The sequence below is a fragment of the Pseudophryne corroboree genome, chromosome 6 (genome assembly GCF_028390025.1).
Source record: "Pseudophryne corroboree isolate aPseCor3 chromosome 6, aPseCor3.hap2, whole genome shotgun sequence".
Classification (NCBI taxonomy): Eukaryota; Metazoa; Chordata; class Amphibia; order Anura; family Myobatrachidae; genus Pseudophryne; species Pseudophryne corroboree.
Window position 1 is genome coordinate 109,014,609 of NC_086449.1, and position 24,677 is coordinate 109,039,285.

At 49.4% G+C, this 24,677-nt stretch overlaps 1 protein-coding gene across 2 annotated transcripts in view; it reads right to left on the reverse strand.

Annotated features, from left to right (window-relative positions):
* EPHX3 (epoxide hydrolase 3) overlaps positions 1-24,677 on the reverse strand; it is a 111,630-nt gene that overhangs the window by 74,034 nt on the left and 12,919 nt on the right. For both annotated transcript variants that reach the window (XM_063931638.1, XM_063931639.1), the window contains exons 2-3: positions 19,149-19,405; positions 18,873-18,958 (exon numbers count right to left, since the gene is read on the reverse strand). In XM_063931638.1, the coding sequence (XP_063787708.1) occupies positions 18,873-18,958; positions 19,149-19,405 (343 nt within the window). The remainder of the gene's footprint in view (positions 1-18,872; positions 18,959-19,148; positions 19,406-24,677) is intronic.

Consider the following 24,677-nt stretch of genomic DNA (forward strand, 5'->3'; position numbering starts at 1 on the left):
CAGGAAACATATTTTCGCCATATTCAGTGATAATGTTTCAACGTCACTTCCTTCCTAGCCTTAATTAGGGTAGGAATGACCTCCTCCGGATTACCCATTACCGCTAGGATCCTGCGTTGAACCGCCATGCCGTCAAACGCAGCCGCGGTAAGTCTTGGAACAGACAGGGCCCCTGCTGCAGCAGGTCCTGTCTTAGAGGTAGAGGCCCCGGATTCTCTGTGAGCATTTCCTGCAGATCTGGATATCAGGTCCTCCGTGTCCAATCTGGAACAATGAGAATTGGTCTCACTCCTCTTTTTCTTATTATCCTCAACACCATGGGTATGAGAGGAAGAGGAGTAAACACAGAGACCGACCGGAACACCCACAGGGTCACTAGGGCGTCCACAGCTTAGGCGCAATAACTCTGCGGCTTTGTGTTGAGGCGGGACGCCATCATGTCTATCAGTGGCAGTCTCCACCGAATTGCAATCTGTGCTAAGACTTCCTGATGAAGTCCCCACTCTCCAGGACGTAGGTCATGTCTGCTGAGGAAGTCTGCTTCCCAGTCGTCCACTCCCGGAATGAACACTGCTGACAGTGCGCTTACATGATTCTCCGCCCAGCGAAGAATTCTGGTGGCTTCCGCCATCGCCACTCTGCTCCTTGTGCCGCCTTGGCGGTTTACATGAGCTACTGCGGTGACGTTGTCTGACTGGATCACAACCGGTTGGTCGCGAAGTAGGGTCTCCGCCTGACGTAGGGCGTTGTATATGGCCCTTAGTTCCAAGAAGTGAAGGCAAGTCTATAGACTCGACCAAAGACCTTGGACATTTTATTTTTCCCTGTGTTACTGCTCCCCAACCTCGGAGGCTCGCGTCCGTGGTCACCAGGATCCAGTCCTGAATGCCGAACCTGCGGCCCTATAGAAGGTGAGCACCCTGCAGCCACTACAGGAGAGATACCCTGGCCCTGGGGGAGAGGGTAATCAACTGATGAATCTGTAGATGTGACCCGGACCACTTGTCCAGTAGGTCCCATTTGAAAGACCTCGCATGGAACCTGCCGAAGGGAATGATTTTCCCCGGACTCAGGTGCAGCGATGCAGACACCTGTCTTGGTTTCAATAAGTTCCTGACCAGAGTCATGAGTTCCTGGGCCTTCTCTATCTGAAGGTAAACCCCATTCTGGTCCGTATCCATAATCATACCCAAGAAGGGCAGACTAGTCATAGGAACCAACTGTGACTTTGGGATATTGAGAAACTAGCCGTGTTGCTGTAACACCTTCAGCGAAAGTGACACGCTGTTCAACAACTGCTCTTTTGATCTCGCCTTATAGGAGATCGTCCAAGTATGGAATAACTGTGACTCCTAGCTTGCGTAGGAGCACCATCATTTCCGCCCATTACCCTGAAATTGGTAATGACAATACTGTACCGCAATTCTCAGGTACGCCTGATGGGGTGGATAAAATGGAAACATGAAGGTATGCAGCCTTTATGTCTAGATACACCAAAAAATCCCCCCTTTCCAGGCTGGCCATGATCGCTCTGAGCGATTCCACCTTAAATTTGAACCTTTTCAAGTATAGGTTCAGAGGTTTTAATTTTAAATAGGTCTGACCGAACCGTACGTATTCGGGACTACAGCCAAGGTTGAGTAATAGCCCCTTCCTTGTTGCAGGAGGAGAACCTAGAGCACCACCTGTTGGAGATACAATGTGTGAATTGTATTTAATATAACTCCCCTGCTGGGGGAGAAGCTGGTAGGTCCGATAAGGAAAACCGGCGAGGAGGCACCTTTCGAATTCCTTTGTAACCCTGAGAACAATTTTTATTGCCCCGGGATCCACCTGTGAGTGAACTCAGATGTGGCTGAAGAGTCGAAGACGTGCTCCCCCTGGGACGGACTCCCTTAGCGGAGCTCCCGCATCCTGCGGTGGATGTAGTAGAGGCCGGGGAGGACTTCTGTTCCTGGGAACTAGCTGTGCCCCGTGCCCTTACCTCTGGTAAGAAAGGACGCTCCTCATACTTTCTTGTTATTCTGCGACCGAAAGGACTGCATTTGATAATGTCGTGCCTTCTTAGTCTGTGAGGGAATATAAGGCAAAAGATCAGAATTACCAGCTATAGCTGTGGAGACCAGGTCCGAGAGCCCTTCTCCACACAATTCCTCAGCCTTGTGAGGTAAACCCTCCATATGCCTTTTAGTCGGCATCACCTGTCCATTGCATGTTCCACAGGACAAGTCTAGCAGAAATCGACATAGCGTTGACTCTAGAACCCAGTAGACGAACGTCTCTTTGGGCATGTCTTTTTATATATATATATATATATATATATATATATATATAAATATAAATATAAAAGACAACATCTTTTACATATAAATAAATATATATATATATATCTATATACTAGGGACAATAACATGGCATCCCTATCTAGGGTTTCAATCTCCGCTGATAAGGTATCTGTCTAAGCTGCTACAGCGCTATAAACCCATGCCGACACAATCGCCGGTCTGAGTAGTGTACCAGAATGTGTGTAAATGGACTTCAAAGTACTTTTACTGCATGCTATCTGCAGGATCCCTGAGGATAGCTGTTAAGTCAGCGCTACCTTTTTGGGTAAACGTGTCAATGCCTTGTACACCCTAGGGGAAGATTCCCATCTTATCCTGGCCCCATTAGGGAAAGGATATTCCCTGAGAATTCTTTTTGGGAAGCTGCAGGTTCTTGTCTGGAGATTCCCGCTCTTTTTCATCATGAGAGGAGGGAAATTTACCTCAGCTTTCTTCCCCTTAAACATGTGTACCCTTGTGTCAGGGACAGATGAGTAATCAGTAATATGCAAAACATTTTTTATTACAATAATCCTATATTGAATACTTTTCTGCCAGTCTTGGCTGTACTTTTCATTATCGTAGTCGACACTGGAGTCAGACTCCGTGTCGATATCAGTGTCTATTATTTTGGATAGTGAGCGTTGTGAGACTCTGAAGGTCTCTGTGACATAGGGGCAGACATGGGTAGATTCCCTGTCTGTTCTCTAATCTCATCAAGTTCATCTTAGCACTTAATTTCACATATCCAATCAGGTGTCGGCGTTGTCGGCGGAGACACCACACACACACACACAGATTTGCTCCATCTCTTCCTTAGGAGAGCCTTTTACCGCAGACATGTCGACACACACGTACCGACACACTTCACACACACAGGGAATCTCTTATCTGAAGACAGGTTCCCCCCTAGGCCCTTTGGAGAGACAGAGAGAGAGTATGCCAGCACACACCCCAGCACTATATGACCCAGGAAAAAACACAGAATGTTTACCCAGTAGCGCTGCTGTAATGTATAATCGCCAAATATGTACCCCCCCTCTACTTTAAAACCCTCTTCACCGTGTGTCAAGCAGGGGAGAGTCCAGGGAGCTTCCTCTCAGCGGTGCTGTGGAGAGAAAATGGCGCTGGTGAGTGCTGAGGGAGAAGCCCCGCCCCCTCGGCGGCAGGCTTCTGTCCCGCTCAAACTTACTAAAATATGGTGGGGGCTCTTTTATATACATGTACAGAGCCCACCTGTACATGTATATTGTCTTTTGCCATAAGAGAGGTGTTATATTGCTGCCCAGGGCGCCTGCGCCCTGCACCCTTACAGTGACCGGAGTGTGTGAGGTGTATGGGAGCAATGACGCACAGCTGCAGTGCTGTGCGTTACCTCAGTGAAGCTCTGAAGGCTTCTGCCGCCTGAGACGTCTTCTGACTTCGTTTCTTCTGGCTCTGTGAGGGGAACTGCGGCGCGGCTCCGGGGGTGGTCGCCCAGTAAGAACCTGCGTTCACCCCCTCTGGAGCTAATGGTGTCCAGTAGCCGAGGAAGCAGAGCCTATCTTAGACAAGAAGGTCTGCCCCTCTCTCCTCAGTCCCTCGATGCAGGGAGCCTGTTGCCAGCAGTGCTCCCTGTGAAAAATGTAGAAAAAATCCAAACAAAAATGCTTTCTAGGCAGAGAACTCAGGGAGCTCCCTGCAGTGCACCCATCTCGCTCTGGGCACAGTGTAAAACTGAGGTCTGGAGGAGGGGCATAGAGGGAGGAGCCAGTGCACACCCAGAGTCCAAAGCTTTCTTAAAGTGCCCTATCTCCTGCGGAGCCCGTCTACTCCCCATGGTCCTTACGGAGTCCCAGCATCCTCAAGGACGTTAGAGAAAAGGATTTACCGTTAGGTATTAAAATCCTATTTTCTCATTCGTCCTAGAGGATGCTGGGGACTCCAAAAGGACCATGGGGTCTATACCAAAGCTCCAGACCGGGCGGGAGAGTGCGGATGACTCTGCAGCACCGATTGAGCAAACATGAGGTCCTCATCAGCCACGGTATCAAACTTTTAGAATTTTGCAAAAGTGTTTGAACCCGACCAAGTAGCTGCTCGGCAAAGTTGTAATGCCGAGACACCCCTGGCAGCAGCCCAAGACGAGCCCACCTTCCTAGTGGAATGGGCCTTTACCGCTTTCGGTAACGGCAAACCAGTCGTAGAATGAGCATGCTGAATCATATTACAAATCCAGGGTGCAATAGTTTGCTTAGAAACAGGAGCCCCAATCTTGTTGGAAGCATACAGGACAAACAGCGCCTCAGTTTTCCTGATACGAGCCGTTCCGGCTACATAAATTTTCAAAGCTCTGACCACATCGAGAGACTATTAATCACCCAAGGCTTCAGAAGCCACAGGAACTACAATAGGTTGGTTCATGTGAAATGAAGAAAACACCTTAGGGAGGAATTGTTGACGAGTCCTCAACTCCGCTCTATCCACATGGAAAACCAAACAGGGGCTTTTGTGAGACAAAGCCGCCAATTCCGACACCCGCCTCGCGGATGCCAAGGCCAATAGCATGACCACTTTCCAAGTGAGAAATTTCAGCTCAACCTATTGTAAAGGTTCAAACCAATGTGACGTAAGGAACTGTAACACCACGTTAAGGTCCCATGGTGCCACTGGGGGCACAAATGGAGGTTGGCTGTGCAGCACGCACTTCACGAAAGTCTGTACTTCTGGAAGTGAGGCCAATTCCCTTTGAAAGAAAATTGATAAGGCCGAAATCTGCACTTTAATAGGTCCTAACTTTAGGCCCGCCTCCACACCAGCTTGCAAAAAAATAAGAATTTACTCACCGGTAATTCTATTTCTCGTAGTCCGTAGTGGATGCTGGGAACTCCGTAAGGACCATGGGGAATAGCGGGCTCCGAAGGAGACTGGGCACTCTAAGAAAGAATTAGGACTACCTGGTGTGCACTGGCTCCTCCCTCTATGCCCCTCCTCCAGACCTCAGTTAGGGAAACTGTGCCCGGAAGAGCTGACACAATAAGGAAAGGATTTGGAATCCCGGGTAAGACTCATACCAGCCACACCAATCACACCGTACAACTCGTGATACTATATCCAGTTAACAGTATGAACAACAACTGAGCCTCACGAACAGATGGCTCATAACAATAACCCTTTAGTTAGGCAATAACTTTATACAAGTATTGCAGACAATCTGCACTTGGGATGGGCGCCCAGCATCCACTACGGACTACGAGAAATAGATTTACCGGTGAGTAAATTCTTATTTTCTCTGACGTCCTAGTGGATGCTGGGAACTCCGTAAGGACCATGGGGATTATACCAAAGCTCCCAAACGGGTGGGAGAGTGCGGATGACTCTGCAGCACCGAATGAGCAAACTCAAGGTCCTCCTCAGCCAGGGTATCAAACTTGTAGAATTTTGCAAATGTGTTTGAACCCGACCAAGTAGCAGCTCGGCAAAGTTGTAAAGCCGAGACCCCTCGGGCAGCCGCCCAAGAAGAGCCCACTTTCCTCGTGGAATGGGCTTTTACAGATTTAGGATGCGGCAGTCCAGCCGCAGAATGTGCAAGTTGAATCGTGCTACAGATCCAGCGAGCAATAGTCTGCTTAGAAGCAGGAGCACCCAGCTTGTTGGGTGCATACAGGATAAATAGCGAGTCAGTTTTCCTGACTCCAGCCGTCCTGGAAACATATTTTCAGGGCCCTGACTACGTCCAGTAACTTGGAATCCTCCAAGTCCCGAGTAGCCGCAGGCACCACAATAGGTTGGTTCACATGAAAAGCTGAAACCATCTTAGGAAGGAATTGGGAACGAGTCCTCAATTCCGCCCTATCCATATGAAAAATCAGATAAGCGCTTTTACATGACAAAGCCGTCAATTCTGATACACGCCTGGCCGACGCCAACAGCATGACCACTTTCCACGTGAGGTATTTTAGCTCCACGGTTTTAAGTGGCTCAAACCAATGCGACTTTAGGAAATCCAACACCACGTTGAGATCCCACGGTGCCACTGGAGGCACAAAAGGGGGCTGAATATGCAGCACTCCTTTAACAAAAGTCTGAACTTCAGGCAGTGAAGCCAGTTCTTTTTGGAAGAAAATCGACAGAGCCGAGATCTGGACCTTAATGGAACCCAATTTTAGGCCCATAGTCACTCCTGACTGTAGGAAGTGCAGAAATCGACCGAGCTGAAATTCCTCCGTTGGGGCCTTCCTGGCCTCACACCAAGCAACATATTTTCGCCATATGCGGTGATAATGTCTTACGGTCACATCTTTCCTAGCTTTAATCAGTGTAGGAATGACTTCCTCCGGAATGCCCTTTTCTTTTAGGATCCGGTGTTCAACCGCCATGCCGTCAAACGCAGCCGCGGTAAGTCTTGGAACAGACAGGGCCCCTGCTGCAGCAGGTCCTGTCTGAGCGGCAGAGGCCATGGGTCCTCTGAGATCATTTCTTGAAGTTTTGGGTACCAAGCTCTTCTTGGCCAATCCGGAACCACAAGTATAGTTCTTACTCCTCTCCTTCTTATTATTCTCAGTACCTTGGGTATGAGAGGCAGAGGAGGGAACACATAAACCGACTGGTACACCCACGGTGTCACTAGAGCGTCCACAGCTATCGCCTGAGGGTCCCTTGACCTGGCGCAATATCTTTTTAGCTTTTTGTTGAGGCGGGACACCATCATGTCCACCTGTGGCCTTTCCCCTACGGTGTACAATCATTTGGAAGACTTCTGGATGAAGTCCCCACTCTCCCGGGTGGAGGTCGTGCCTGCTGAGGAAGTCTGCTTCCCAGTTGTCCACTCCCGGAATGAACACTGCTGACAGTGCTAACACATGATTTTCCGCCCATCGGAGAATCCTTGTGGTTTCTGCCATCGCCATCCTGCTTCTTGTGCCCCCCTGACGGTTTACATGGGCGACCGCCGTGATGTTGTCGTCCATAGTCCTTGGAAGTTTCTTCCCTGTGTGACTGCCCCCCAACCTCGAAGGCTGGCATCCGTGGTCACCAGGACCCAGTCCTGTATGCCGAATCTGCGGCCCTCTAGAAGATGAGCACTCTGCAGCCACCACAACAGCGACACCCTGGTCCTTGGAGACAGGGTTATCAGCCGATGCATCTGAAGATGCGATCCGGACCACTTGTCCAACAGATCCCACTGAAAGATCCTTGCATGGAACCTTCCGAATGGAATTGCTTCGTAAGAAGCTACCATCTTTCCCAGGACTCGCGTGCAGTGGTGCACAGACACCTGTTTTGGTTTTAGGAGGTCTCTGACTAGAGATGACAACTCCTTGGCCTTCTCCTCCGGGAGAAACACCTTTTTCTGTTCTGTGTCCAGAACCATCCCCAGGAACAGTAGACGCGTTGTAGGAACCAGCTGCGACTTTGGAATATTCAGGATCCAGCCGTGCTGTTGTAGCACTTCCCGAGCTAGTGCTACTCCGATCAACAACTGTTCCCTGGACCTCGCCTTTATAAGGAGATCGTCCAAGTACGGGATAATTATAACTCCCTTTTTTCGAAGGAGTATCATCATTTCGGCCATTACCTTGGTAAATACCCTCTGTGCCGTGGACAGACCAAACGGCAACGTCTGGAATTGGTAATGACGGTCCTGTACCACAAATCTGAGGTACTCCTGGTGAGGAGGGTAAATGGGGACATGCAGGTAAGCATCCTTGATGTCCAGTGATACCATGTAATCCCCTTCGTCCAGGCTTGCAATAACCGCCCTGAGCGATTCCATTTTGAACTTGAACCTTCTTATACAGTATAAGTGTTCAAGGATTTCAAATTTAAAATGGGTCTCACCGAACCGTCCGGTTTCGGTACCACAAACATTGTGGAATAGTAACCCCGTCCCTGTTGATAGTTGGCAAGGCTGATTTGAGGAAACGGCGAGGGGGAGACGTCTCGAATTCCAGCTTGTACCCCTGAGATACCACTTGTAGAATCCAGGGATCCACCCGTGAGCGAACCCACTGGTCGCTGAAGTTCCGGAGACGGGCCCCCACCGCACCTGGCTCCACCTGTGGAGCCCCAGCGTCATGCGGTGGACTTAGAGGAAGCGGGAGAGGACTTTTGTTCCTGGGAACTTGCTGTTTGGTGCAGCTTTTTCCCCCTACCTCTGCCTCTGGGCAGAAAGGACGCGCCTTTAACCCGCTTGCCTTTCTGGAGCCGAAAGGACTGTACCTGATAATACGGTGCTTTCTTTGGCTGTGAGGGAACATGGGGTAAATATGTCGACTTCCCAGCCGTCGCTGTGGAAACGAGGTCCGAGAGACCATCCCCAAACAATTCCTCACCCTTGTAAGGCAAAACCTCCATGTGCCTTTTAGAATCCGCATCACCTGTCCACTGCCGAGTCCATAATACTCTCCTGGCAGAAATGGACATTGCATTTATTCTAGATGCCAGTTGGCAAATATCCCTCTGTGCATCTCTCATGTATAAGACTGCGTCTTTAATATGCTCTACAGTTAGCAATATAGTGTCCCTGTCAAGGGTATCAATGTTATCAGACAGGGAATCTGACCACGCAGCTGCAGCACTGCACATCCATGCTGAAGCAAAAGCCGGTCTCAGTATAATACCTGAGTGTATATATACAGACTTCAGGATAGCCTCCTGCTTTCTATCCGCAGGCTCCTTTAGGGCGGCCGTATCCGGAGACGGTAGTGCCACCTTCTTTGACAAGCGTGTGAGCGCTTTATCCACCCTAGGGGAAGTCTCCCAACGTATCCTATCCTCTGGCGGGAAAGGGTACGCCCTTAGTAACTTTTTGGAAATTACCAGTTTCTTATCGGGGGAAACCCACGCTTCATCACACACTTCATTTAACTCTTCAGAAGGGGGAAAAACCACAGGTTGCTTTTTCTCCCCAAACATAATACCCTTTTTTGTGGTACCAGGGTTAATGTCAGAAATGTGCAACACATTTTTCATTGCCGTAATCATGTAATGGATGGCCCTATTGGAATGTACACTGGTCTCATCGTCGTCGACACTGGAGTCAGTATCCGTGTCGACATCTGTGTCTGCCATCTGAGGTAGCGGGCGTTTTTGAGCCCCTGATGGCTTTTGAGACGCCTGGGCAGGCACGGACTGAGAAGCCGGCTGTCCCACATCTGCTATGTCATCAAACCTCTTATGTAAGGAGTTGACACTGTCACGTAATTCCTTCCACATATCCATCCACTCAGGTGTCGACCCCGCAGGGGGTGACATCACATTTATCGGCACCTGCTCCGCCTCCACATAAGCCTCCTCATCAAACATGTCGACACAGCCGTACCGACACTCCGCACACACACAGGGAATGCTCTGACTGAGGACAGGACCCCACAAAGTCCTTTGGGGAGACAGAGAGAGAGTATGCCAGCACACACCACAGCGCTATAAATCACAGGGATGTACACTATAATGAGTGATTTTACCCTATAGCAGATATATATATATATATATAGTATTTGCGCCTAAATTTAGTGCCCCCCCTCTCTTTTTTACCCTATTGAGCCTGGAAACTGCAGGGGAGAGCCTGGGGAGCGTCCTTCCAGCGGAGCTGTGAGAGGAAATGGCGCCAGTGTGCTGAGGGAGATAGCCCCGCCCCCTTCACGGCGGACTTCTCCCGCTTTTTTTATGGATATATGGCAGGGGATTTTACACATATATAGTCTTAATGACTATATTATGTGTATTTTTTTTGCCAATGTAAGGTAATCTTATTGCAGCCCAGGGCGCCCCCCCCCCTGCGCCCTGCACCCATCAGTGACCGGAGTGTGAGGTGTGCATGGGGAGCAATGGCGCACAGCTGCAGTGCTGTGCGCTACCTTAATGAAGACCGGAGTCTTCAGCCGCCGATTTCCTGGACGTTCTTCTTGCTTCTGGCTCTTCAAGGGGGACGGCGGCGCGGCTCCGGGACCGGACAACCGAGGCTGGGCCTGTGTTCGATCCCTCTGGAGCTAATGGTGTCCAGTAGCCTAGAAGCCCAAGCTAGCTGCAAGCAGGTAGGTTCGCTTCTCTCCCCTAAGTCCCTCGTAGCAGTGAGTCTGTTGCCAGCAGATCTCACTGAAAATAAAAAACCTAAATATACTTTCTTTTCTAGAAGCTCAGGAGAGCCCCTAGTGTGCATCCAGCTCGAGCCGGGCACAGATTCTAACTGAGGTCTGGAGGAGGGGCATAGAGGGAGGAGCCAGTGCACACCAGGTAGTCCTAATTCTTTCTTAGAGTGCCCAGTCTCCTTCGGAGCCCGCTATTCCCCATGGTCCTTACGGAGTTCCCAGCATCCACTAGGACGTCAGAGAAAATGGAGAAATCGACCCAGCTGAAATACTTTCGTAGGGGCCTTCTTGGATTCGCACCAAGACACATATTTTCTCCAAATATGGTGGTAATGCTTTGCCGTTACCCCCTTTCCAGCTTTCAGTAGAGTGGGAATGACCTCTCCGGGAATACCCTTCCGAGCTATGATTTGGCGTTCAACCGCCATGCCGTGAAACACAACCTCGTTAAGTCCTGGAACACGCACGGCCCCTGCTGTAACAGATCCTCTCTTAGAGGAAGAGGCCAGGGATCTCCTATGAGTATTTCCTGAAGATCCGGATACCAGACCCTCCGTGGCCAATCTGGAACAACGAGTATCGCCTGAACCCCTGTTCTTCTTATGAACCTTATCACCTTTGGGATGAGTGGAAGTGGAGGGAACACATAGACCGACTGAAACACCCACGGTGTCACCAATGCATCCACTGCTATCGCTTGCGGGTCCCTTGACCTGGAACAATACGTCTGAAGCTTCTTGCTTGAGGCGAGACGCCATCATGTCTATTTGAGGAAGTCCCCAACGACTCGTCACTTCTGCAAAGACCTCTTGATGGAGACCCCACTCTCCTGGATGGAGATCGTGTCTGCTGAGGAAGTCTGCTTCCCAGTTGTCCACGCCTGGAATGAAGACCGCTGACAGAGCGCTTGCATGTTTTTCCGCCCAGCGAAGAATCTTTATGGTCTCCGCCATCGCCGCTCTGCTCCTTGTTCCACCTTGACGGTTTATGTGCGCCACCGCTGTTCTGTTGTCCGACTGAATCAGGACGGGTAGGCCGCGAAGCAGATGTTCCGCTTGAACCAGGCCATTGTAAATGGCCCGTAATTCCAGAATGTTCATGTGTAGACAAACTTCTTGGCTCGACCATATTCCCTGGAAATTTCCCCCCTGTGTGACCGCTCCCCAACCTCAGAGACTCGCATCCGTGGTCACCCGGATCCAATCTTGGATCCCGAGCCTGCGATCCTCTAGGAGGTGAGAACTTTGGAGCCACCACAGGAGAGAAATCCTGGCCCTGGGAGATAGGCATATCTTCCCGTGCATGTGTAGATGGGACCCGGACCACTTGTCCAACAGGTCCCACTGAAAAAACTCTGGCATTTCCGTGTCCAGAATCATGCCCAAGAACGACAGCCGTGTTGTCGGAATCAGCTGTGACTTTGGCAAATGTAGGAGCCAGCCATGTTGTTGCAGAACCGTCAGGGAGAGTGCAACGTTTTTCAGCAACTGCTCCTTTGATCTCACCTTTATCAGGAGATCGTCCAAGTACGGGATAATTGTGACCCCTTGCTTGTGCAGGAGCACCATCATTTCCGCCATAACTTTGGTGAAATTCTTCGGGGCCGTGGAAAGACCAAACGGCAACGTCTGAAACTGGTAATGACAATCCTGAACAGCGAACCTCAGATACGCCTGATGAGGAGGATATATGGGGACATGCAGGTAAGCATCCTTTATGTCGACAACATAAAATCCCCCCCTTTCACACTGGAGATCACTGCTCGGAGAGATTCCATCTTGAATTTGAACCTTTTTTAAACCAGATTGAGGGATTTTAAGTTCAGAATCGGTCTGACCGAACCATCCGGCTTCGGGACCACGAACAGGCTTGAATAAAACCCTTCCCCCCGTCGTGACGGGGGTACCGCGACAATGACTTGCTGCTGACACAGCTTGTGTATTGCAGCACACACTACCTACCTTTCCGGAAGAGAAGCTGGCAAGGCCGATTTTAAAAATCGGTGTGGGGGCACGTCTTGAAACTCCAGTTTGTATCCTTGGGTCACAATTTCCAGCACCCAAGGATCTAGGCCTGAGGAAACCCTGACCTGACTGAAGAGCTGAAGACGCGCCCCCACCGATGCGGATCCCCGCATGGGAGCCCCAGCGTCATGCAGTGGATTTAGCAGAAGCCGGGGAGGACTTCTGCTCCTGGGACCTAGCCACAGTCGGCGACCCTTTTCCCATTCCCTTGCCTCTAGCAGCAAGGAAGGAGGACCCTCGTCCTTTTTTTAATTTATTAGACCGAAAGGACTGCATCTGATAGTGAGGCGTTTTCTTCTGCTGTGTAGGGACAAAAGGCAGAAATGAAGACTTACCCGCGGTAGCTGTAGAAACCAGGTCCGCGAGACCTTCTGCAAACAAAACTCCACCTTTATAGGGCAGAGTTTCCATAGCCTTTTTAGAATCAGCATCACCATTCCATTGATGAGTCCACAACGCCCTCCTAGCCGAGATTGCCATGGCATTGGCCCTTGATCCCAAGAGGCCAATATCTCTCGCAGCCTCCCTTAGATAGACTGCAGCGTCCTTGATATGAGCCAACGTCAAAAGCACGCTATCCCTATCCAGGGTATCTAAGTCAGATGACAAGTTATCTGCCCAATTTTCAATCGCGCTACTCACCCATGCCGATGCTATGGCCGGCCTAAGCAGCGTAGTGACATAAATAGATTTCAAAGTAGTTTCCTGTTTACGATCTGCAGGATCTTTAAGGGCTGCTGCATCAGGGGACGGTAGTGCCACCTTCTTGGACAATCGCGCCAGAGCTTTGTCCACCGTGGGAGAGGACTCCCACCCTAACCTATCCTCAGAGGGAAACGGCTATGCCATAGAAATTCTCCTGGGAATCAGCCACTTTTTTTCAGGAGCTTCCCAAGCCTTTTCAAAAAGAGCGTTAAGTTCATGAGAGGAAGGAAACGTTACCTCAGGTTTCTTTCCTTTAAACATACAGACCCACGTCTCAGGGACAGCGTGGTCCTCAGTGATATGTAACACATCCTTTATAGCCACAATCATGTATTGAATGCTCTTAGCCAATTTGGGATTCAACTTGGCATCATTATAGTCGACACTGGAGTCCGAAGCCGTGTCGGTATCTTTATCTGCTATCTGGGTAAACGTATGCTTCTGTGACCCTGAAGTCTGAGTTTGTGACAAAACAGCTCCCATGGATTGCCTCCATGCTTGGTTCTGAGAAACAGATTTGTCTAATCTCTTATGCAACAAAGCCACACTTGGATTTAAAACATTCCACATATCCACCCAATCAGCAGTCGGCAGTGCCGACGGAGTCACTCCCACAGTCTGTTCTGCCCCCGCACCAGCCTCCTCCTGGGAAGAGCATCCAGCCTCAGACATGTCGACACACGTGTACCGACACTCACAATCACACTGAGCTATAGGGGACAGACCCACAGTAAGGCCCTTCAGAGAGACAGAAAGGGAGTTTGCCAGCTCACACCCAGCGCCGCACCCGGTCTGAAAGAATTTACAAACCCCAGACCTAGCAGCGCTTTTATATGTAAATCAATACAACACCAAATATGCTGTACCCACCCTGCTTTTGCACCGTTACTTAATACAGAAGTGAAGGGCCAGGACCAGCGTCTCTGCAGCTTGCTGTGGAGAGAAAATGGCGCTGATTAGAGCTGGAGGACGAAGCCCCGCCCCCTACATGGCGCGCTTCTATCCCGAGTTTATTTATGCTGGCGGGGGTCTGTATACAGTGCCTATGCACTGTATACTGTCATGCCAGTGCCCAAAATGAGGTTTAATTGCTGCCCAGGGCGCCCGCCCTGCACCCATATAGTGTCTTTGGCGCGTGGGAGCAATGGCGCGCAGCGCGACCGCTGCGCGTTACCTACGAAAATCAGAAGTTTTCTGCCGCCTCTGAAGTCTTCTTGGTTCTGCTACTCACCCGGCTTCTCTCTTCAGGCTCTGTGAGGGGGACGGCGGCGCGGCTCCGGGAAAGAGCAGCTAGGCGCACCAAGTGATCGGACCCTCTGGAGCTAATGGTGTCCAGTAGCCTAAGAAGCAGAGCCTTTAAACTCACAGAAGTAGGTCTGCTTCTCTCCACTCAGTCCCACGATGCAGGGAGCCTGTTGCCAGCAGTGCTCCCTGAAAATAATAAACCTAACAAAAGTCTTTTCCAGAGAAACTCTATAGAGCTGCCCTAGTGTGTGTCCAGTCTCTCTGGGCACAGAATCTAACTAAGGTCTGGAGGAGGGGCATAGAGGGAGAAGCCAGTTCACACCCATTTTAAGTCTTTAGAGTGCCCATGTCTCCTGCGGATCCCGTCTATACCCCCATGGTCCTTTTGGAGTCCCCAGCATCCTCTAGGACGAATGAGAAAGGATCGAAAGGAAGTACTCTTAACCTTCGGGACCGAAGGAGCAGTACTAGGAAGGCACGCCGTCTTAGCAGAAGCTAAGCCAGCCACAATCTTGTTGAGATCCTCACCAGAAAGAATGTCTCTCTTAAAAGGAAGCACCTCCACGGTTTTCTTAGAATCCAGATCCACAGACCAGGACCGTAACCAGAGAATCCGACGAGCCAAAATGGACGTAGAAGAAGCCTTGACCGCCAGAATACCGGCATCAGAAGCCGCCTCCTTCATGTAATGAGATGCTGTGACAATATACGAGAGACATTGTCTAGCAGTATCAGAAAAATTGGACGGCAGCTCCGCTTCCACCTCCTGAGCCCACGCTTCAATAGCTTCTGCAGCCCAAGTAGCTGCAATAGTGGGTCGATGCACAGCTCCTGCGAGGGTGTAAATAGCTTTTAAGCAACCCTCCACACGCTTATCCGTCAGTTCTTTCAGAGAGGTGACGTTAGTTACAGGCAGAGCTGAGGACACCACCAGCCGCGCTACTTGCGAATGCACCGGCGGTGGCGTCTCCCAATTCTTACTTCGCTCCGCAGCGAGGGGATAGCGAGCCAGCATCTTTTTGTGAGGTGTGAATTTCTTTCCTGGATTTTCCCAGGATTCCTGACGTATGTCAACTAAGTGGTCAGAATGAGGTAAAACTTGTTTAATAACCTTCTGACGTTTAAATCTATCTGGTTTCTTAGAGGTAACAACAGGTTCTGGGTCATCATCAATTTGAAGAATCAGCCTGATAGCCTCCAATAGGTCAGGAACATCCACCTGTGAAACAGATTCCCCATCAGAAGCATCTGGATCAGAAACCACGCAGCAGCTATACACACACACACACACAGACACACACACTCACATGTACCATGCAGAAATTATGACAAGCAATAAAACTGCACTGGACTAGCAATACTAAGTAAAGCTACAGATGGGTCCACATTTATCTTGAGCGATTAGATGAAGGGTTTATGATAATAAGTCATGTTGTGACTAGGCACAGAAAACTAGTCAAGATAACGGTTGACTCATCTGTATACAGAGTAATAGATATAACAATGCACAGTAAAGACTGGATGTATATCACAGGGTACTTGTACTACATAACCCTGAAGTAATGCACCGTTTCTTAACTAACACTGTCAACAGACATGTAAAATACTTAAATGTCCTGCAAAATGCACAGCGCTGACATACAGGCGGCTTTGCCCAAACAGTCCCAGGATCAGCTCAGCATGTGAAGATGGCGCCCAAACGCTGACAGGGAGTGAGGGAGAGAGAGATGAAGCTCCAGGGCGGGAACATTTACTTTAAATGGCGCCCTGGGGCTGGGGGAGGGGCTACAGGTCAGAGCCTTACCCACTAGCTGGACTTCACCACCAGGTACTGTGGGCCATATGAAAACGGTTTTTAGTAAAACCGACCTGTGCCCCTCTGCCCTGGTGGTCTAGTGGGGTCCCTGTACTGACAGTGCCCACGCCAGCGCGCGGCCCGCCTCCCAACGGCCGCACCGGATCGCGATTTTCAGCGGGTCCCGCCTGGGGAACCCTCTTACCTCCTCCATGAATGCAGCCACGCGATCCCGGAGAGCGGCGGCTGGTGTGTGTGCCTGAAGTAGAGAACCGGAGTCTCCGCTGTAAGTACCCGGCAGCCAGGGACACGGGAGTATACAGCGCTGCTGGGGGAGGTGATGGAGCTGCAGCAGGAGATATCAGAATGACATCTAGCACGGACAGTGCTTCTGCTGCAGCCCTTGAAGTCTTCAATCTTCACTTTTAAAAGCTCTTTTCAGGGCTGCTCCTGTTAGCTACCTGCACTGCAGTCACCAACTTATAAACTGAGCTCCTGTGCACGGAGGCGAGGTTATAGAGGAGGCGGCGCTGAGCATCTTGGGAACAGCCAAAGCTTTAGCCTGTTGGTGCCTCGGATCAAGATCCTACTCTACACCCCGATGTTATCTCTGTGAAACCCAGTGTACCCCGCTGCGGAAAATATGTTTCTTTTCAACAGTGTGTTTGGTCTATAAATGAAGAGTCCTCCCATATATAAATGAGAGCAAGTTAATTCCATCTAAAATGTAGAATCTCATGTTATGGCCCCCATACATCAGCATCCAATCCCTTGAGACATTGCATATCCTTGGAATACTGTGCGACATAAATGGTCGGAAACAGGGAATTGGGATGTTTAAACATGTTTAATATTCCCGATTACCCGACCTGGCTGTTGGGGGATCGAATCTTTGCAGCAATTTATTATTGATGTATTGGGGCCATAGGCAGACAAATTCTAAATGTGGGTCTGGCCCAACGCGTTTAAACATTTAGGTGTTATTTACTCAGGGGGTGTGCCCCTCTATGTCACGAAGTCTCCAATTTATGCCCCTTTTTTAATTAATTGGTGACAACTTGCTATTGCTGCCTTGCCTTTCCCCACTCCAATCCCTTGAGACATTGCATATCCTTGGAATACTGTGTGACATCATTGTACAGCAGTGTTGTCCACGAATTCTGCATATTTTTCGGTTGTACAGGAGCTGGTCCTTTTATATGTTCATTGGCAGGTGAAGTTACCATCAGCAAGTCAGTATTATCCTTAAAGTGATCCTTAAATCTATCCTTTAAATTAAATTATTAAATTATTTAGATTAAATTATCCTTAAATCTACATAATTTTTTATGCATCCATGACCAAGCCAGCTGAACTTGCTAATGTTCGTGTCATCTGTCCATTTGTAGTGCAATGCAAAATAAGAAAGTAACTGCAGATTAATTAGCTGAAATTTGAATTTGTGGCGCATGTAAGATTTCTCATGTAAAATGGTCCAATGAGAAGTGCACAGGGCAAGAAGTATTAGTCAGATTGCAGCTTATAAACCAATCACAGTAGTTGGTGAAGCATGTTTACGTGTTCAGTGGTGCAAAAAGACTGCCAAGATGTGGATCCTGCCAGGCCTATTCGACTGTGCTTTAAAGTAATCAGAAGGGCAGACAGCAGCCTCTAGGGATGATTGAATTCTTTTGTGGGAATTTAGCTCCTGAGCAAAGTACCCAGGAGCTATTCAATTACTTCCCGCTACTAGCCCCAAGGCTGCACTTACGGCGATTTAATGCTTGCACCAGCCTTAGGGGCGAGCAGAAATCAGTGTTAGGGGTTTGGGGCTAGTCACACGGAGAAGCGAAGACATAAAACCGTCATGCACTGCAAAGATTAAAGTGTATATGTCTCACTGCACCACTCTCCATAATCCTCAGGCTTTACTGACAGTTGTACACATATACGTCGTTATTTCTAACTTCCGGGTTAAAAGGAGTCTGGGGCCACAACTGCTACTTCCTCTGCACACGCCAGGCTCACACACTGGTATATATGCGAGATGGCAGTAGCTGTGAGTCTGAGAGAAAGATGTGCACTAATGCTGCCGCAGCGGTCAGTGTGTGCACAGATACTGTGCCAAAATATGCAAATGCCGCAGCCGCCTAGATGTACTGGTACGCCCACCAGCAGCTTTGCAAATCCCAGTGGGACTACAAAGATGCAATGTCGTGCACAGATCAGCCAATTACGGGTCTACTGAGTAGCCCAATGGTTGCGCAGCATGGCCGCAGGAAGTGAGATGCTGGAGCCACTGTTACTGCGTACGGGGTCGCAGACATGCCCCGAAACTGGTTGCGACACCCCTGCAATTTTGCCGCCACTTTTACAGTCACTTTGTAAATAAATCTTCTCTGCAGCCGGTGTCCCAAGACCATGGTAGCACATTTGCACAGTGACCCTAGAACAGACGGCCGAAATTCCCTCAGATGGGAATACATCGGGTCTGCGTACATCTCTGAATCACGCCCATTGTCCCTAGGGCTTAGAAGATAAATTACACTGTTTGGAGAACTGATTTTTTTTGTTTTTTTATAGAAATCAGTCAAAATTATATTTCCTGAGGTTGGGGGGCAATGAAATACAAGACGGACAGCTGTCAATAAAGCCTTTATCTGATGTCTGTTAGCTGTATTATATACTCATGATGTAGTTACTGAACACAACACTACTGGGGTCACATTACCAGTTCTCAGGGAAGCCGTGCAGGAGAAGCATTAATGGATTCCCCTTTTCTCCAGAAGCCACGTAATGGAATCGTATCCCAGAATTCTGTTCAACCAAAGAGTAGATTATCACTGAGTGGCACTAACGCTCACCTGCAGAACATCACCCCTCACGTCTCCCATCTTCGCCGTAAAGCTTTCTGTCACCCACCTATAGTGGAGAATATGGAATGTCACATTGTCCATGCAGAAAGTCATGTCTAGCACTCAGCGTCACCCCACAGAATGGGTCTCACCTTGATCCTGATGTATCCATGCTGGCCATGCTTGCTGCTCATTAAGCAGGAGGGGGCAGCCTTGCGCGGTACCCAATAAAACGCCCTCAGTGGGCCCTTGGCTATAAGCCTCAGAGCATCAGGCAGGTAGGAAGCCGCTGCCAGAAGAGATGCAATGTAAACTAGAATCCAGAAAAGGAGCCCTGACACCCGCAGTGCAGCCCGGGTCACCATCAAGAGGAGGCGGGACACATAAAACTGCATGTTTCTCCCGCAGCCTGTAAGAAATCAAATATAAAATATGTATTACTAAGGAAACATCACTCAGGGAAATAGATTAAGCTGACAACATAGTATGAGATCAGGAAGGCCAGTCTGGTTGTGTTATAGTGGAGATGTTTGGTGTAACTGCTAAGGGAACGTATGGTGGACGGATAAAGTCAGTCGCTTTCTGTGCTGCATGCGCATTACAAAATAGTATTTATTTCTCCTCATGAGCAACATGCTAGTGAGGGGTAATAATAAGAATTTACTTACCGATAATTCTATTTCTCGTAGTCCGTAGTGGATGCTGGGGACTCCGTAAGGACCATGGGGAATAGCGGCTCCGCAGGAGACTGGGCACAAAAGTAAAGCTTTAGAACTACCTGGTGTGCACTGGCTCCTCCCCCTATGACCCTCCTCCAAGCCTCAGTTAGGATACTGTGCCCGGACGAGCGTACACAATAAGGAAGGATTTTGAATCCCGGGTAAGACTCATACCAGCCACACCAATCACACCGTACAACTCGTGATCTAAACCCAGTTAACAGCATGATAACAGAGGAGCCTCTAGAAAAGATGGCTCACTACAGTAATAACCCGATTTTTTTGGTAACAATAACTATGTACCAGTATTGCAGACAATCCGCACTTGGGATGGGCGCCCAGCATCCACTACGGACTACGAGAAATAGAATTATCGGTAAGTAAATTCTTATTTTCTCTAACGTCCTAAGTGGATGCTGGGGACTCCGTAAGGACCATGGGGATTATACCAAAGCTCCCAAAAGGGCGGGAGAGTGCGGATGACTCTGCAGCACCAAATGAGAGAACTCCAGGTCCTCCTCAGCCAGGGTATCAATTTTGTAGAATTTTACAAACGTATTTGCTCCTGACCAAGTAGCTGCTCGGCAAAGTTGTAAAGCCGAGACCCCTCGGGCAGCCGCCCAAGATGAGCCCATCTTCCTTGTGGAGTGGGCATTTACAGATTTTTGGCTGTGGCAGGCCTGCCACAGAATGTGCAAGCTGAATTGTACTACAAATCCAACGAGCAATAGTCTGCTTAGAAGCAGGAGCACCCAGCTTGTTGGGTGCATACAGGATAAACAGCGAGTCAGATTTTCTGACTCCAGCCGTCCTGGAAACATATATTTTCAGGGCCCTGACAACGTCTAGCAACTTGGAGTCCTCCAAGTCCCTAGTAGCCGCAGGCACCACAATAGGTTGGTTCAGGTGAAACGCTGAAACCACCTTAGGGAGAAACTGAGGACGAGTCCTCAATTCCGCCCTGTCCGAATGGAAAATCAGATAAGGCTTTTACAGGATAAAGCCGCCAATTCTGACACGCGCCTGGCCCAGGCCAGGGCCAACAGCATGACCACTTTCCATGTGAGATATTTTAACTCCACAGATTTAAGTGGTTCAAACCAATGTGACTTTTTGGAACCCAAAAACTACATTGAGATCCCAAGGTGCCACTGGAGGCACAAAAGGAGGCTGTATATGCAGTACCCCTTTTACAACGTCTGAACTTCAGGGACTGAAGCTAGTTCTTTTTGGAAGAAAATTGACAGGGACGAAATTTGAACCTTAATGGACCCCAATTTCAGGCCCATAGACACTCCTGTTTGCAGGAAATGTAGGAATCGACCCAGTTGAATTTCCTCCGTCGGGCCTTACTGGCCTCGCACCACGCAACATATTTTCGCCAAATGCGGTGATAATGTTTTGCGGTTACATCCTTCCTAGCTTTGATCAGGATAGGGATGACTTCATCCGGAATGCCTTTTTTCCTTCAGGATCCGGCGTTCAACCGCCATGCCGTCAAACGCAGCCGCGGTAAGTCTTGGAACAGACAGGCTCCTTGCTGGAGCAGGTCCCTTCTTAGAGGTAGAGGCCACGGATCCTCTGTGAGCATCTCTTGAAGTTCCGGTTACCAAGTCCTTCTTGGCCAATCCGGAGCCACGAATATAGTGCTTACTCCTCTCCATCTTATCAATCTCAGTACCTTGGGTATGAGAGGCAGATGAGGGAACACATACACTGACTGGTACACCCACGGTGTTACCAGAGCGTCTACAGCTATTGCCTGAGGGTCCCTTGACCTGGCGCAATACCTGTGTCGAGATTTTCCCAACGGTTTATAATCATGTGGAAGACTTTTGGGTGAAGTCCCCACTCTCCCGGGTGGAGGTCGTGTCTGCTGAGGAAGTCTGCTTCCCAGTTGTCCACTCCCGGAATTGCTGACAGTGCTATCACATGATTTTCCGCCCAGCGAAGAATCCTTGCAGCTTCTGCCATTGCCCTCCTGCTTCTTGTGCCACCCTGTCTGTTTACGTGGGTGACTGCCGTGATGTTGTCCGACTGGATCAACACCGGCTGACCTTGAAGCAGAGGTCTTGCTAAGCTTAGAGCCTTGTAAATGGCCCTTAGCTTCAGGATATTTATGTGAAGTGATGTCTCCAGGCTTGACCATAAGCCCTGGAAATTCCTTCCCTGTGTGACTGCTCCCCAGCCTCGCAGGCTGGCATCCGTGGTCACCAGGACCCAGTCCTGAATGCCGAATCTGCGGCCCTCTAGAAGATGAGCACTCTGCAACCACCACAGGAGGGACACCCTTGTTCTTGGTGACAGGGTTATCCGCTGATGCATCTGAAGATGCGACCCGGACCATTTGTCCAGCAGGTCCCACTGGAAAGTTCTTGCGTGGAATCTGCCGAATGGGATTGCTTCGTAGGAAGCCACCATTTTACCCAGAACCCTTGTGCATTGATGCACTGAGACTTGGCTCGGTTTTAGGAGGTTCCTGACTAGCTCGGATAACTCCCTGGCTTTCTCCTCCGGGAGAAACACCTTTTTCTGGACTGCGTCCAGGATCATCCCTAGGAACAGAAGACGAGTCGTCGGAACCAGCTGCGATTTTGGAATATTGAGAATCCAATCGTGCTGCCGCAACACTACCTGAGATAGTGCTACACCGACCTCCAACTGTTCCCTGGATCTTACCCTTTCCAAGTAAGGGATAACTAAAATTCCCTTTCTTCGAAGGAATATCATCATTTCGGCCATTACCTTGGTAAAGACCCGGGGTGCCGTGGACCATCCATACGGCAGTGTCTGAACTGATAGTGACAGTTCTGTACCATAAACCTGAGGTACCCTTGGTGAGAAGGGTAAATTTGGACATTAAGGTAAACATCCTTGATGTCCCGAGACATCATGTAGTCCCCTTCTTCCAGGTTCGCAATCACTGCTCTGAGTGACTCAATCTTGAATTTGAACCTCTGTATGTAAGTGTTCAAAGATTTTAGATTTAGAATCGGTCTCACCGAGCCGTCCGGCTTCGGTACCACAACAGTGTGGAATAATACCCCGTTCCCTGTTGCAGGAGGGGTACCTTGATTATCACCTGCTGGGAATACAGCTTGTGAATGGCTTCCAAAACTGTCTCCCTGTCAGAAGGAGACATCGGTAAAGCCGACTTTAGGAAACGGCGAGGGGGAGACGTCTCGATTTCCAATTTGTACCCCTGAGATATCACCTGAAGGATCCAGGGGTCTACTTGCGAGTGAGCCCACTGCGCGCTGAAATTCATTGAGACGGGCCCCCCACCGTGCCTAATTCTGCTTGTAAAACCCCAGCGTCATACTGAGGGCTTGGCAGAGGCGGGAGAGGGTTTCTGTTCCTGGGAACTGGCTGATTTCTGCAGCCTTTTTCCTCTCCCTCTGTCACGGGCAGAAATGAGGAACCTTTTGCCCGCTTGTCCACGAAAAGACTGCGCCTGATAATACGGCGTCTTCTCATGTTGAGAGGCGACCTGGGGTACAAACGTGGATTTCCCAGCTGTTGCCGTGGCCACCAGGTTTGAAAGACCGACCCCAAATAACTCCTCCCCTTAATAAGGCAATACTTCCAAATGGCGTTTGAAATCCGCATCACCTGACCACTGTCGTGTCCATAACCCTCTACTGGTAGAAATGGACAACGCACTTAGACTTGATGCCAGTCGGCAAATATTCCGCTGTGCATCACGCATATATAGAAATGCATCTTTTAAATGCTCTATAGGCAAAAATATACTGTCCCTATCTAGGGTATCAATATTTTCAGTCAGGGAATCCGACAACGCCAACCCAGCACTGCACATCCAGGCTGAGGCGATTGCTGGTCGCAGTATAACACCAGTATGTGTGTAAATACATTTTAGGATACCCTCCTGCTTTCTATCAGCAGGATCCTTAAGGGCGGCCATCTCAGGAGAGGGTAGAGCCCTTACAAGCGTGTGAGCGCTTTATCCACCCTAGGGGGTGTTTCCCAACGCACCCTAACCTCTGGCGGGAAAGGATATAATGCCAATAACATTTTAGAAATTATCAGTTGTTATCGGGGGAAACCCACGCATCATCACACACCTCATTTAATTTCTCAGATTCAGGAAAACTACAGGTAGTTTTTCCTCACCGAACATAATACCCCTTTTTTGGTGGTACTCGTATTATCAGAAATGTGTAAAACATTTTTCATTGCCTCAATCATGTAACGTGTGGCCCTACTGGAAGTCACATTTGTCTCTTCACCGTCGACACTGGAGTCAGTATCCGTGTCGGCGTCTATCTCTGCCATCTGAGGTAACGGGCGCTTTAGAGCCCCTGACGGCCTATGAGACGTCTGGACAGGCACAAGCTGAGTAGCCGGCTGTCTCATGTCAACCACTGTCTTTTATACAGAGCTGACACTGTCACGTAATTCCTTCCAACAGTTCATCCACTCAGGTGTCGACCCCCTAGGGGGTGACATCACTATTACAGGCAATCTGCTCCGTCTCCACATCATTTTTCTCCTCATACATGTCGACACAAACGTACCGACATACAGCACACACACAGGGAATGCTCTGATAGAGGACAGGACCCCACTAGCCCTTTGGGGAGACAGAGGGAGAGTTTGCCAGCACACACCAGAGCGCTATATATATACAGGGATAACCTTATATAAGTGTTTTTCCCCTTATAGCTGCTGTTTTATTTAATACTGCGCGTAATTAGTGCTCCCCTCTCTTTTTTAACCCTTTCTGTAGTGTAGTGACTGCAGGGGAGAGCCAGGGAGCTTCCCTCCAACGGAGCTGTGAGGGAAAATGGCGCCAGTGTGCTGAGGAGATAGGCTCCGCCCCCTTATCGGCGGCCTTATCTCCCGTTTTTCTATGTATTCTGGCAGGGGTTAAATGCATCCATATAGCCCAGGAGCTATATGTGATGCATTTTTTGCCATCCAAGGTGTTTTTATTGCGTC